The sequence below is a fragment of the Dasypus novemcinctus genome, chromosome 19 (genome assembly GCF_030445035.2).
Source record: "Dasypus novemcinctus isolate mDasNov1 chromosome 19, mDasNov1.1.hap2, whole genome shotgun sequence".
Classification (NCBI taxonomy): Eukaryota; Metazoa; Chordata; class Mammalia; order Cingulata; family Dasypodidae; genus Dasypus; species Dasypus novemcinctus.
Window position 1 is genome coordinate 2,553,126 of NC_080691.1, and position 16,015 is coordinate 2,569,140.

General features: G+C 38.3%; 1 protein-coding gene across 5 annotated transcripts in view; it reads right to left on the minus strand.

The window, feature by feature from the left end:
• LOC101431117 (zinc finger protein 791-like) overlaps positions 1-16,015 on the minus strand; it is a 67,049-nt gene that overhangs the window by 33,188 nt on the left and 17,846 nt on the right. For all 5 annotated transcript variants that reach the window (XR_011646454.1, XM_071209703.1, XM_071209701.1 and 2 more), the window contains one exon: positions 693-785. Coding sequence is in view for 4 of the 5 variants with exons in the window: in XM_071209703.1 (XP_071065804.1) it covers positions 693-785 (93 nt within the window). In the remaining variant the exon portion in view is untranslated. The remainder of the gene's footprint in view (positions 1-692; positions 786-16,015) is intronic.

A 16,015-nucleotide genomic window follows, 5' to 3' on the forward strand; every position in this document is an offset into this window, starting at 1 on the left:
GACAGTGTAATTACAATAACAAACGAATATCCCTTTCCCAATGCCAAAGACATTCAATAAAGCTTAAGAAATGTATGGAACAAACATGTGACTAAAATTTCCCCAATATCTTCAGCTACATTTTAGAAATCATAACTCGTATAAAGAAAACTGAAGAAATCATTATAGGTAGCAGACTTGGTGCAGTGGATAGGGCGTACGTCTGCAACATGGGAGGTCCATGGTTGAAACCCCATGCCTCTTTGACCCATGTGCAGCTGGCCCATGTGAAGTGCTGATGTGTGCAAGGATTGTCATGCCACGCAGGGGTGTCCCCCATGTAGGGGAGCCCCACGCACAAGGACTGCATCCCATGAGGAGATCTGCCCAGCACGAAAGTGCAGCCTGCCCAGGAATGGCACCACAAACACAGAGAGCTGACACAAGATGATGCAAGAAAAAGAAACACAGATTCCTGTGCCACTGACAACAACAGAAGCGGACAAAGAAGACAAAGCAGCAAATAGACACAGAGAACAGAAAACTGGGATGGAGGGGAGGGGAGAGAAATAAAAAAGTCTTTATAAAAAATACCTAATTAATAAAGAAGAAACCATTACACACTTAAGGAATCCTGAAGTTAAAATATGCAAGCACATACTTTATCTTTATCATGAGACCCCTCTTCTAATGCAGAGGTCTTTACAGTTCACCTGGATTCTGGTATTGAGGAAAATCTATTCCTTCTCTTGACACTTCTTCCTGTTCCAGCTCGGAAAGCACATCTCTTTTGCAGAACTGATATCCTGTTTGTATGAAAAAAAATGACCTGGATTTTGAGTTATGATAATAACAAGTTATGATCATGATGTACATCACAAGGTACCAAAGATTAGGGTAAGCATAGAAAATCAGCAATGCAACAATAATTTGAACTTAGATCACTGACAATATTTCAACAGCATCTGTAACTCTTGACCTTTTGCCCATTTCAATGAGGACCACTGTTTGTTGTTACCCATGTACTACTAAAAAGAGAGACTGCTGAATTGTCTATATTCTAAATGGCTTGAAATCTCTGTTTTCAAAGTGATTGAATATTATATTCAAAAATAATCCAATTAACATAAATTCCCAAAAAATGATGTAAATTCTATGTGGAAAAGGATATAAGTACTGTTTCTACTACTGTGTTCTGAAGCCACAGCATAGCACTTGGAGGAGAATACTTATTTCAGCACAGTCCTGAGTGTTGGAAATTGAAATTCAAGAAAGACATTAAATTGTGGTAAAGGAGGCGGGGCAAGATGGTGTCTGAGTGAGTGCACCTCATAATCTCTCCTGCAGAGAAGTGGATGACTAGGGTTGGAGTCCTGCTGGACTGGGCTGTTTCGGGTGCTTGCAGGACATGAGGTGTCTGGATATCGATTTAGTGGGATGGTGACAGAGAAGGTTCTTGCAAGAGTGAACTTAGTCAGCAACAAGAAAATAGAGTAAGAAGAACAAAGTAACAAAGAGAAGACATAACACACACTAACAACAACTAATTAATCTCCAAGATTAGACAAAGAAGCTCAGGAACTGATTAAACCTGTCAAGATAGAATGATGAGACAGCAACAAAAAAACCACAAACAAAAACAATAATCAGGAAAACATGGCCCAATCCATTGAACAAACTAAAAACCAGGAAGGGGAGCAGAACATCTGACAAGTAATGAAAGATCTCAATACATATATTACAGACCATCTTAATGAAGTAAAGGAAGAGATTAACATTATGAAGAAAACACTTGGAAAGGAAATTGCAGAATATGCAAAGAGAAAACAGATATGACGGTGATGAACATCACAGTTCAAGAAATCAAAAATACACTCTCAGCAATAGCAGCAGATTAGAAGAGGCAGATGAGAGAATTAGCAATGTGGAAGACAGTACATCTGTAATCAAACAGACAGTAGAATTGATTGATAAAAAGATAGAAAAAATCCAGTTAGGACTTAGGGCCGTGAATGACAATGCAAAGTACACAAACATATGTATTATAGGCATCCCAGAAGGCGAAGAGAAGGGAAAGGGGACAAAAGGGGTGATGGAGGAAATAATGGCTGGAAACTTCCCAAATCTACTGAGAGAGATGGATGTACATGTCCAGGAAGCAAAACACACCCCAAACACCATAAATCCCAACAGGTCCACCCCAAGACATATACTTGTCAAATTATCCAATGCTCAAGAGAAAGAGAAAATTCTAAAAACAGCAAGAGAAAAGAGAACCATCACATACAAGGGAGGACCCATAAGATTAAGTGCCAATTACTCATCTGAAACTATGGAGGCAAGAAGGCAGTGGTTTGATATAGTCAAGGTACTAAAAGAAAAAATTTCCAAATAATACTCTACCCAGCTAAACTAGCATTCAAAATTGAGGGAGAGTCCAAAATATTCACAGAGAAAGATAAATTAAAACAGTATGCCAACAAGAATCCTGCCATTCAAGAAGTACTAAAGGCAGTTTGGCAGGAAGAAAGAAAAAAACAGTAAAAGTAGAGTTGGAGGAGAGTATAAGAGCAGCAAAAAAGACAAAAAGAGAAGGAAAAAAAACAAACAAAATATGACAAACACAAGTCCAAACAAAATATGGCTAAGATAAATAATTCCTTGACAGTAATAACGCTGAATGTCAATGGATTAAACTCACCTATCAAAAGATTCAGACTGCAAAATCAGATAAGGAAATATGACCCATCAGTATGCTATCTATAAGAAACACATCTTAGACCCAGGGATTCATGGAGGTTGAAAGCGAATGGCTGGAAAACAATCTTACAAGCAAACAATAACAAAAAAAGGCAGGCATAGCTATACTAATATCAGACAAAATAGACCTTAAATGTGAAACAATTGTGACACAAAGAAGGATACCACATATTAGTGAAAGGGATAATCTTTCAGGAAGAATGAACAATCATAAATATTTATGCTCCTAACAAGGGCGCCTCCAAATACTTGAGGCAAACACTGGAAAAACTAAGTGAAAGAAGAGCTGCCTCTACAATTATAGTGGGAGACTTTAATACACCACTATCAACTTTGGACAGAACATCTCAAAAGAGAATCAGTAAAGAAACAAAACCTTTGAACAGTATATTAGAGGAGCTGGATCTAATAGACATTTACAGATCATTACACCAAAATACAGCAGGATATACATTTTTCTCAAGTGCACATGGATCATTCTCCAAGATAGACCATATGCTAGGCCACAAAGAAAGGCTCAGTGAATTCAGAAAGATCGAAGTCATACAAAATAATATCTCTGACCACAGTGCAGTGAAGTTGGAAATCTGCAAGGGTCAGAGGCCCAGATTTCACACAAAGATATGGAAAATTAAACAGCTCACTCTTAGAAAAACAGTGGGTCAAAGAGGAAATCTCAAAAGAAATTAATGACTACCTTGAAACTAATGAAAATGATAACACAACATACCAAAACTTATGGGATGCAGTAAAAGCAGTACTGAGAGGGAATTTATAGCCATAAATTCATCCATCAAAAAAGAAGAGCAAAAATTGAAGAACTACTGCACATTTGGAGGAATTAGTAAAAAAAAAAAAAAACAAAAAACAAAAAAACAAAAAACAAAAAACAAAGTAACCGCACAGGAAGAAGAAAAACAGCAAAGATAAGAGCAGAACTAAATGAAACAGAAAATAAGAAAACACTTGAAAAGATAAACAGACCAAGAGCTGGTACTTTGAGAAGATCAATAAAATTGACAAACCCTTAGCTGGACTAACAAAGAAAAAAAGAGACAAAATGGAAATACACAAAATAAGAAATGAGAAAGGAGGCATCACCACTGACCCCACAGAAATAAAGACTATCATAAGAGGATACTTTGAAAAACTATATTCCAACAAAAATGACAATTCAGATGAAATGGACAAATTCCTGGAAACACATCAGCAGCCTGCATTGATGAAAGAAGAAATTGATGATCTCAAAAAACCAATCACAAATAAAGAGACAGAATCAGTCATTAAAACCTTCCAACTAAGAAGAGCCTAGGGCCAGACAGATTCACAGGTGACTACAACAAAACATTCCGGAAAAAACTAACAATCCTGCTGAAAATCTTCCAAAAAATTGAAACAGAAGGAACATTACCTAACTCATTCTATGATGCCAAAATTACCCTAGTACCAAAGCCAAACAAAGACACCACAAGAAAGTAAAATTACAGACCAATTTCTCTAATGAACCTACATGCAAAAATCCTCAGCAAAATACCTGCTAACTGTATTCAACAACACATTAAACAAATTATACACCATGACCACGTGGGATTCATTTTGGGTATGCAAGGATTGTTCAACATAAGAAAATCAATCAATGTAAAACACCATATAAACAGATTGAAGGAAAAAAATCACGATTCTATATATAGATGCACAAAAAGCATTTGACAAAATACAGCACCCTTTTTTGATAAAACACTGCAAAAGACTAGAAGAAAACTTTTTGAACACAATAAAGAGTATATATGAAAAAATGACAGACAACATCGTTTACAATGGTGAAATCCTAAAATCCTTCCCTCTAAGATCAGGAACAAGACAAGGATGCCCCTCTCACAACTTCTATATAACACTGTCTTAGAAGTACTTCCTCCAGCACTGGGGCAAGAGCCAGATACAAAAGGCATTCAAATTGGAAAGGAAGAAGTCAAAATTTCATTATTTGGAGATGACATGATCCTGTACATAGAAAACCATGAGAGGTCTACAGCAAAGACCTAGAACTCATAAATGAGTTTAGTAAAGTCACAGGTTATAATGTTGAGAAGTAGGAGCCTGTAACCACCACCACCCAAGAGGAAAATTCCACAGCCCCATAACTGCACATATCTCACTTCTGTAACAAGCTTGCTCGACTGTAAAACCTTATCTCAAGGCCTCCTCCTGTAGAAAGTCTCATCAGCCCCTGCCAAAAGACCAACCTGACTCAGTCCCTTGTAAATAACAAAAACTCCCCAACCACTTGTCTTCCAATGGAATTCCCAGTGCTTGATTAACCGCAAATACCTGCTTCTGTACATGCTTGCTTGTTGAGCTATTGCCCCCTACCCTGAACCTAAAAGCCTATATAAGCAAACTCCCCCTGCAACTCAAGGCTGCTCTCCCCTCTGCATAGGACAAGGCAGTCATTGCACAGCTAAGCTCTCAACTGGAACTTTATTCAGAGTCTGAGTCTAGTTGATATCACTAGTCTATAACATTTGGAGGCCCCAGCGAGATAGATCGACAAGACCCCCACTCCTGCGGAGTTGATCTCCTCAGACTCAGGTAGATGGGTACGTTCTGGGGATGGAGCAGCAGTCTCGGGGAAAGCCGTGGAGAGACGTTCTTCTGCCCCAGACACTACCTGGCCCTGGAACTTGTCTCCACCTAAATTCTATCTGGACAGCGTCAGGAATTCCTGGGCCCAGGATCACAAATGGGATGTCCCTAGGTGAGTCTGTTTTCTGGAAAACCTCTGCAGAGCCTGTGGATTGTGGGGAAGTGAATCTGCTGGATGCAGTGAATAGATCCCACCCACTGGTCAGAGTGAGACGTCGCTCTTGACTCCAGTTCAGGTTGTCTGGTTTGTCTCTTCACCTGCCTTGTTTGTCTTTTTGTATTTGTGTTCTGTGTAATTTGTGAAGAGTTATGAGTCAATTGTAAACTGTATGTTTCTGCTAATGTGTTGTAATTGTTTTGTATTTATCTGTTTGTTCAATGTCAGTGTGTATTTTGATACCTCCAGATGGTGATATAAATTAATAGATTTTTTAAAGAGCTATATTCAAATGGCTAAATATTAAATAAGCACTTACATTAATACATACGTTTAAATGTTGATGGGATTTCTACAACAACAAAAATCATAAGTCTTAACAAAATTACTGTCTTTTCATTTAAAAAAATAGTTCTTGCCTAAATTAAAATGAAGTTTATTTTTTCCTCACAGAATAAAATGAAAGATGTAAAAAAATGAATATTAAAGAAAGTTAATAATTTGTGGGAATGCTAACAGAAATTTAATAAGTTTTTCAAAAAACTGTGTATTGCCCTAAAACAGAATGGCTAATTTTCATAAACTCTTGAAACTTAAATGCATGTGGTGAATTGTAGAAGATATTGTGGTAATTTTAAGTAAGAAAATATGTTTTGTAAAAATAAAATTTGTCTTAAAGTGATGTGGGCTATGGGTAGGAGGCTCTTTGTCTCTTCAGAGTTAACCTTAACCTAGACTGTCTGTCCTGACTTGTGGGTGTGGAACGGTAAGAGGATGCAGTCCTGCTCTTGGTGACCTGGCAGCGACTCCAGTCCAAAGAGGCAATTTAGCAATGCAAACTCTATACATACCAGGCAGTCCAGGGAAACTCTGATGGTAGTAATGCCAAAACTTAAGGGAACTTGGACTTGGCCTCAAATAAAAAATATAATATAGCCTGTGCATAAATTCAAAATCATCTAATTCTATATCCAAGTGTGTCTATCTCTAGAAATCCAGTTAAGTGATATGGGCTTTGAATGTTCAGAAAGGATGTAAGACTGAATGTGTATTCAAAGTTGCATCCAGATGGAATGTGGGCAAGATGCTAATTCAAGCTCGCAGGAGGAGTGAGTGATATGTTAATTCAAAACCTACTTGGTACTCAGGAAAAGACTTAACTAACAAAGAAAATAGTTTTCTTTGATTAAAAGCACCATTTGCCTCCCCACCCTGTATAAAAAGAACTTAAAAATCTTGTTCCGGGCTCGGGTTTGAAACAGAAAGCACCTGAGTTTGGCCAGCTATCAATAAACCATTTTTTCTTCTCAAAATCATTCCTGAGTCCTGGCCTTTCTATATGCAAATAATTGAACCTCTCTCAAATTCTACAACAAAAGTAGTATAATTATAGTCTATATAGTTATAAATAATTATAAGAAATTTAATGAAGCATTGTTTAAATTAAAGTGTTTAAATGGCTAAATCCAGAAAGTCACTATTAAACAAAAATTGCATTGATAATAATAAAAGGTAATTTTGTAACAGGAGGGCTTTTGGCAGCCAGCCTCCTCTTCCAACTTGCTTCTGGGAGACTATATTTGGTATTGCATGCTACTAAGTTTAAAGTGAAGAAAAGTTTAATGTTAATGGTAATTATATGTTATAAGAGGTTTCCCTGGTAACTTGTGTATGTGGAATGTGTGGAATGTGTTTTGTTGTTGGGGAAATGGGAAGAGATTTTGTCCTGAAATGAAATGATTGATTATTGGAAACAGCAGAGTGTGGGACGAAGCTTTGGTGAATGCTGAAAGTATAGAAGGTTTATGAAGGGGAAATTTTTGTGATTAAGTTGAGTGAGATTTAGTGAGTCTGTCCGTAAAGTTTTGAAAGGTTTGGTATCGGGTGGTATACTGATGCAAGGTTGGAAATTTTGTTCTTTCTCAAAATCTCTCAAGTCATTAGTCTGTTTTGGTAAAAGTTTCCTGAATAATCAGTATACAAAGAAAGTTTGTTTTATCAAAATAGCTTCTTGCGCTTTAACCTCATCATTTCCTCAGTGTTTGAAGAAGAAAAAGTCATATCTCTTTTAAAGGAACATAATGTTCAAGCCTGGTTTCTCAGAATCAAATCCTAAAAAGTAGCTTTTCATTTCAGGCTAATTGCAAATGATTTGTTCTTTTACCTCGAAAGAAAACTTAAAGTAATAGTTGAGTTCATTTAATATAAGTCAAATGGAAAGTGTTTAACCACACCATGGAGCCTAGAGTGATTACAACTGAAAATGGGAGGATTGCATCCAGCATCCAGGTGGAATCTGAGCCTCCTCTTGACATAAAGGTGCAATGGACACAACCAATCCAGTGTCCACATAGAAGAGGTGGCATTGGATTGGGAAAAGTGGACATAATGGACAAAGGGTATGGGGAAAGGCAGGAAGAGATGAGAGGTGGAGGCGTCTTCGGGACATGGAGCTGCCCTGGATGGTGCTTCAGAGGTAATCACCGGACATTGTAAATCCTCACAGGGCCTACTTGATGGAATAGAGGAGAGTATGGGCCATGATGTGAACCAATGTATATGAGGTGCAGAGGTGCCCAAAGATGTACTTACCAAATCCAATGGATGTGTCATGATGATGGGAACGAGTGTTGTTGGGGGGGGGGGAGAGGGGGGGGGGGTGGGGTTGAATGGGACCTCACATATATATTTTTAATGTAATATTATTACAAAGTCAATAAAAAATAAAAAAATTAAAAAAAAAAAGTGTTATAAAATTAATAGGTTTTTTTCTTTAAGCCTCTGTTAAAGTTGTATGAATAAAAAATTCAAATACATACTTTAAAAGTGTATAAATTTACCAATATTTCAGCATAATATTAAACAAGTACAGTGTGGTCAATCATGGTTTTAATTATTATAAAAATGTATCACAGAAACAACCTCTTATCGTAAATTAAAAGAACATTGTAATATGCAGCAGTCCAAATATTGGAAGTTTATTGCAAAAAGTTCATGTCCGGCTGTGTTGCTATCACTTTGTTTTAAAACTTGCTAAGACTTTCTTTAGTGTCTTCTTGGACAGGTCAAGCCAGCCTGCATTCCTCTATCTGTGAAAAACCCAACAATGGACTTTTCCAGTGCTTTACAGGGCTATGTGCATAGCGCAACGATCTCTTCTGGCATAATGATGGTGGTGTGACTGTGTGGAAGAAGTCTGTGGCTAAAACCCTACTGATAATGTTACTAACCAGTATTCCTTTTTTCAAAATTAAAGGAAACATCAGAAACAGTAGTATCTTATCTTAAGAGCCTGAACTATGCAAACAATTAGAACAAGATGCAAAGTCCTGGCTGCTCTATCAAATTCGTGTTTGGTTGAATAAAATAAAACTATAATTTCTGCTGTAATTGATAAAGTACAATGTTTTCTCATGTTAATAGAATTTGTAATATTATTAAAATACCAAAAATCTTTCATCCCTCATTTAGCTCAAATATTGAAGCCACTGTATTAATTGAAAATAAAAAACCTTCATAAAAGTGGGAAAACCTCCAGCAAGCTGCTTTAAATGACAGAAAGAAAGTAAATTATAGACATTAACTTAGCCTATGAATTAAATGTAGTAAGCACCAATATTTAGTTTAAGTGGAGTTTGTGTCAAAAGCAAAATTCTATACAAGTACCCCTTGGGTTTTAATCACAATTCTAGAAGGAAGCCAAAAGTACAATATAAAAAAAGCAATAATGTGCAGCATAAGAGGTCCTGCTAAAGGTGAAAGATTTAACCCAATAGTGTCTGGTCACTCTGAAAACTGCCATCCCTATCCAGGGGTGGATTGCAGATACCGAAAACAAGGCAGAAATAATAAACTGTTGTAAATCACCCTGAAATCTATGAAGGAACATCCAGGATGTCTGCTAGTAGTAACAGGTGACTGTCATGTCGCTGCCCACCCCACTAACATCCCTTTTAAAACTGTTAATGCTCAGATGCCTTTGTAGAGATCCAGGGCCCTACCGCTGAAACCTGGAGAAATGAAGGGTGGCTCCACTGAAAAAAAAAAAAAACAGGCATTGTGAGTACCGAACCTTGTGGTGTCTAGCCTGGCAGTTCTAGCTGCCTATTACTCGCAAACGCCAATAACTAACATCGAGTCGCTCCTGCTCTTAAGAAGAATGAGCCCTCAGATAACCTGTGGCAATTGCTGCCATGCATCACATTGGCTTTGCAGATTCTGGAACTGTGAGCCTGCAGCTTGTGTCTGCCTGTGGGCTTTGGGCCTGTGTGCTCTCTCCTTATGCTATTGTAGCAGGAACTATTAACATTGCAATAAAAAGTAAATACTGGACCCTTGAACTAATAGCTCTCAGAGTGATGGCCTGCAGAGGAGTTTATGGAAAATATTTCTTGGAAATGCCACTCCGTATTAGTGGCTGAGAAATATAAATAAAACAGGACAGTATTTAACCCTTAAACATATCATTTTAAAGCCTGTGTTAAAAATCCATGTGTTTTCATGACTCGTAAAGTAACTTTTAAAAATAACTCATTGTGTTATTAAAATAGTGCCTTGTATACATGTTTACCAAAAAGTGTGTTGCAGGATGGAGAAACAATAGTGACAGCCAGAGGAAGAAAAGGAATCTGGGTACCTGTGAGAATAATGTGGATTTGGCAGTCATCTCCTGAAAGTCAGTTATTGCTACATATGGTACAAGAATTCTTCAAACAGACTAAACGCTTTATTAGACTGCTTATTATAAGCATTTTGAGACTGACTGGAATCATTACAGCTGCTGCTACTGCTATGGTAACTATGTGAAAGTATAGACTCAACAATACATGGCATGATTAGCATAAAATGCTAGTGATTTATGGCATAGCCAAGATCACATTGATAAACAGTTAAATAATTAATGAATTAGAATCAGATGTTTTGCATATTGAGAATCAATTGTATAATTTAAACTTGTTAAAAGGATTGAAGTATGATTGGAATGAAATTTTCTGTATAACTCTGCATGTAATTCATCAGATATAGTATAGGAAAGGTTGGGAATCATTTGTTAGGCCATGAAAGTAGTATCTCTCTGGAAATAGTAGAATTACAAAGAAAAATATTTTAAAAGTCTCAAAATTAAATTCATGTAGCCAATGGTAAAAATATTTTCTCAGATATGATTTCACATATTGCAGGGTTTAACCTAGTCGATTAGTGGAGGTCACGGCATTTCCTGTCAGCTTTAAGAATAGGGCTGATCGTGTTTGTTCTGTTGCTCATAATTTTGACCTGTGCCGGAAAGTGTTTTCTGAGAAAATTGCAAAGGGTAACAGCCATGGAACATGTAAGTAATCTGGTGCTGGCAAAAGCACTTCAGTAACTTCCCCAAGTTGAAGAGTTTGGCCAGTAGCCAATGACAGGTAAGACTCTCAGAAGAGGGCAACCTAAGACAGGCATGGTCACCTTGATTAAAACAAAAAAGGAGAAATGTTGAAAACTGAGGCATAGTGACCCATACATTACTTCTCCAAAAAAACTGAAAAAGAATATCTTGAAACATCGAGTCTTGAGCACCCCCGGTACAAGAAGGCCCCAATCCTAGTTCCCATTCTAATTGGGCTGAGCATTCCTGAGGCAACCGCAGTAAAATCAGCAGCTCTCGTAAAAAGTCTCTCTGATGTCAGCCAATTGTCAGCCCTAGTTATCCAGGACCTCAAGAACATTGAATATCAAATTTCACATTTAAAAGAGACACCTGATTCCTTAGCCAAGGTAGTCCTCCAGAACCGGCTAGGACTGGACTTATTATTCCTCAAACAAGGAGGGCTGTTTAACTTTAGGAGAAACTTGTTGCTTTTATGTTAACAATTCTGGCATCATTAAAGAAAGCTTAAACTTAGTCCAGAAACAATTAGAAAAATGAGAAAAGGCTCAGTCAGCTACCAAAAATTGGTATGAAAGTTTATTTAATTAGTCCACGTGGCTTACAATCCTTATCACTGTCCTTTCGGGCGCCTTACTCCTCTTATTATTGCTGTTAATCTGCGGCCCACTCATAATCAATCGTTTAGTTTGATTTATCCGAAAGAGAGTGCAAACTGTTAAACTCTTAATCCTGGACACCCCATACCAAAGCTTACCTATGCAGGACACTGAAGAGCACTCAAATTCAAGGGTTTGAATCTCCCCAAAAGAAAAGGAGGGAATGTGGAGAAGTAGGAGCCTGTAACCACCCCAACCCAAGAGAAAAATTCCACAGCCCCCTAACCACATATATCTCACTTCTGTAACAAGCGTGCTCGACTATAAAACCTTATTTCAAGGCCTCCTCCTGTAGAAAGCTTCATCAACCACTACCAAAAGACCAACCTGACTCAGACCCTTGTAAATAACAAAAACTCCCCAACCGCTTGTCTTCCCTGATAGAATTCCCAGCTCTTGATTAACCACAAACATCTGCTTCTGTACATGCTTGCTTGATGAGCTATTGCCCCCTGCCCTGAACCTAAAAGCCTGTATAAGCAAACTCTCCCTGCAACTCAAGGCTGCTCTCCCCTCTGCGTAGGATGAGGCAGTTGCCACACAGCTAATAAAGCTCTCAACTGGAACTTTATTCAGAGACTGACTCTGGTCAATATCACTAATCTATAACAATAAGATCAATGCACAAAAATCAGTAGCATTTCTGTACAACAATAATGAGCAAGCTCAGGAGGAAATCAAGAAACAAATATTCACAACAGTCAATAAAAAAATCAAATACCTAGCAATAAATTTAACTAAAGACGTAAAAACTTACACACAGAGAACTACACAAGACTGTTCAAGGAAATCAAAGAAGACCTAAATAAATGAAAGAATATTCCCTGTTCATGGATAGGAAAACTAAATCTTATTAAAATGTCTATCCTACCAAAACTGAGCTACACATTCAGTGCAATCCCAATAAAAATCAACACAGCATTCTTTAAGGAACCAGAAAAACTAGCTATGAAATGTATTTGGAAAGGAAAGAGGCCCCAAATAGCCAAAGACATATTCAAAAAGAAAAATGAAATTGGAGGAATCACACTACCTGACTTCAAAACATACTACAAAGCTACAGTAGTGAAAACAGCATGATACTGGCACAAGGAGAGACACACAGACCAGTGGAACAGAATTGAGAGTTCTGATATAGATCCTCATATATGTAGTCATATAATATACAATAAAGCCACCAAACCCTCTTAACTGGAGAAAATGGCCTATTCAACAAATGGTGCCTGGAGAACTGGATATCCATATGGGAAGAATGAAAGAGGATTACTATCTCATACCTTATGCAAAAATCAACTCAAGATGGATCAAAGACCTGAATATAAGAGCCAAGACCATACAGACTTTGGAAAGCAGTGTAGGGAAGGATCTACAAGACCTTGTAACAGGAAATGGCTTCCTGAACTTCAGACCAAAAGCACGAGCAGCAAAAGAACAAATAGATAAACGGGACCTCCTCAAAATTAAAGCCTTCTCACCTCAAAGGAGTCTGTCAAGAAAGTGAACAGAGAGCCTACACAATGGAAGAAAGTATCTGGTAACCACATATCAGATAGGAGACTTATAACTTGCATATATAAAGAACTCCTATATCTTGAAAAAAGGTAAACAACCCATTTAAAAAAATGGGAAAAAGATTTAAACAGACATTTCTCCAAAGAAGAAATACAAATGGCTAAAAACCACATGAAAAAATGCTCCAAATCTCTAGGTATCAGGGAAGTGCAAACCAAAACTACAATGAGATACCATCTTACTCCCAGAACCATAGCAGCAATGAAAAAAACAGAAGACTACAAATGCTGGAGAGGACGTGGAGGAATAGGAAAACTCATCCACTGCTGGTGGGAATGCAGAAGGATCCAGCCATTCTGGAGGACAGGTTGGCGGTTTCTCAAAAAACTAACCATAGATTTGCCATATGACCCAGAAAATCCCCTGCTGGGTATATACCCAGCAGAACTGAAAACAAGGACACAAACCAATATATGCACACCAATGTTCATAGCAGCATTGTTCACTATTGCCAAAAGTTGGAATCAACTCAAATGCCCATCAACAGATGAATGGATAAATAAAATGTGGTATATACATATAATGGAATACAATTCGGCTTTAAGAACAAATACACTACAAACACATGGGATAACATGGATGAATCATGAGAACCTTATGTTGAGTGAAGCAACCCAGGCACTGGAAGACAAATACTACATGACCTCGATGATACAAAATACATACACCAAGCTGCCCAGAGAGCTAGAGACTGGATGATAGGCTTAGAGGGAATCGGACGGTAGAAGAAGGATGTAAGCTGACACATACATGGGTGAAATCTGATAAGCTGGAGTAAGTATTTATACAAGGAAGGGATAAAATGGGGGCATAGGGTTACCTTTGGGTGGGGCTTTGCGGGCTTCAGTGGGGCTAGGGATGGGAGAGTAGGTACTATTGCCCAACAAATTGGGGGGAGAGTGGGGCAACATACGAATATAGGTATTTGGTTGAGAGTATAATGCTGAGAAAAACTTTTCAAAAATATAATAAGGAAGGTTACCTGTTTAAGATGCTTAAAGGGGATAATCTGATGCAGGACAGGCTCCAAGTGAATATATGAATGCTCGTTTTGCCAGAGTGGGTTATATCATTGGATAGAGACCCATATAATGAGACTGAAGGTATACCCACATCTTGGGGAGGACTAATGCCATCAAATAGAGGGAACTGTTCCTCTAAAGAGAAATGGTGGCTCCCAGGGCATTAGGGCAGTTGAGCATTTCAAGCCCTCAACACTGTTGCAAGTATCTCTGAACATGGCCCTTCAAGCAATGGAGATTGACAGTCACTGTGGGCCCTAAAGGGAGGGGGAAAGAGGGATTGAATAGATGGAACCAATGGAACTGTGTGAGCAATAGAAGTGTTCCACAAGAGTATGCAAGGATGGATATAAGACATGTAAAATTACACCAGAAATATATAGGCGCTGATAGGCTAAAATGTAAATCATAATGTAAGAGATAACAAAATTTAGAAAATTGTATAGTCTAAAATATAATCCACAATGTAAACACAAATGTTACCTTGTTTGAAATCTATTGTCTCAATTTCTGTACATCAGTTTCAGTAAATATAGTATGAATATGTAAAAAGATTATTGCTGTGGAAGGGAAAAGGTTTTATGTTGGATATGTGGGAGTACGGTAAATTCTATATATGAATTACTGTGGTCTAAAACTCTTGTGAAGATAAGGTTAATAATTAGAAAAAGAAAAGAAAAAGTTACGATGTAGAATTTTTCCAAATTAATATGTATTCTGTATCTAACATTTAAACTCATTGCTATATTCCATTTTACTACTAAGGGAACCTGGCAATATATTGGGCTTCACTTTTCAGGAAGTTTTGGGTCACAGAGAGATTCAACAATGGCAGTGGAGGAATACTGGTGTGGGATGTTATTGACAGGGGACACATAGTTGGCATGGAGGTCTACAGGGCATATATCGAGGGTACATAAAAATGTTTGGATATTTTCATAGTGGACACAATTAAAAACAACAACTGAGGGAGTATTGAGTTCCTAGCCAGGGAAGCTCGACCACAGTCCCTAAAGGAACAGCAACAATCCCCCAAGTGCAACAGCAAAGACCAAAAAAGAATGAAGGTCCAACAATGAGCTCCTGATACTAATGACTATACTTGTGAGCCAGTGCACCTGAAATAAGAACAAGGCCTAGAGCAGCAGTGTGCCTAAGAGTTCCTCCTGAGAGCCATTGTGTTGCTCAAATATGGCCAGACTCGAAGTCAAACTCAGCATGTAAATGCATTGCCTTCCCCCAAGCATGGGACATTACTCCCGGGGATGAGCCTCCCTGGTGCAGAGGGATTACTACCAAGTACCAGCTGATGATGTAACTAGAAAATGACCTTGAATAAAAGGTTCAACTGGGACCAGCAGAATATCTCAGTCTGTATATAATAACAGGCATTAAAAATGCTTTTTGATCTGAATCAAGGAGGAAATAGAAAGGACAAATGTGTTTTTATAGCTATGAGTCTCCAATAAAGAGCCGGGAGGTAAACAGACTTGGCTCAGTGGTTAGGGCGTCCGTCTACCACATGGAGGTCAGCAGTTCAAACCCTGGGCCTCCCTGACCCGTGTGGAGCAGGCCCATGCACAGTGCTGATGTGGGCAAGGAGTGCCCTGCCACGCAGGGGTGTCCCCCACATAGGGGAGCCCCCATGCATAAGGAGTGCACCCTGGAAGGAGAGCCGCCCAGCGCGAAACAAAGTGCAGCCTGCCCAGGAATGTCGCCGCCCACACTTCCCGTGCCGCTGACGACAACAGAAGCAGACAAAGAAACAAGATACAGCAAATAGACACAGAGAACAGACAACTGGGGTGGGGGGCGGATTAAATAAATAAATCAATCTTTAAAAAAAAAAAAGAGC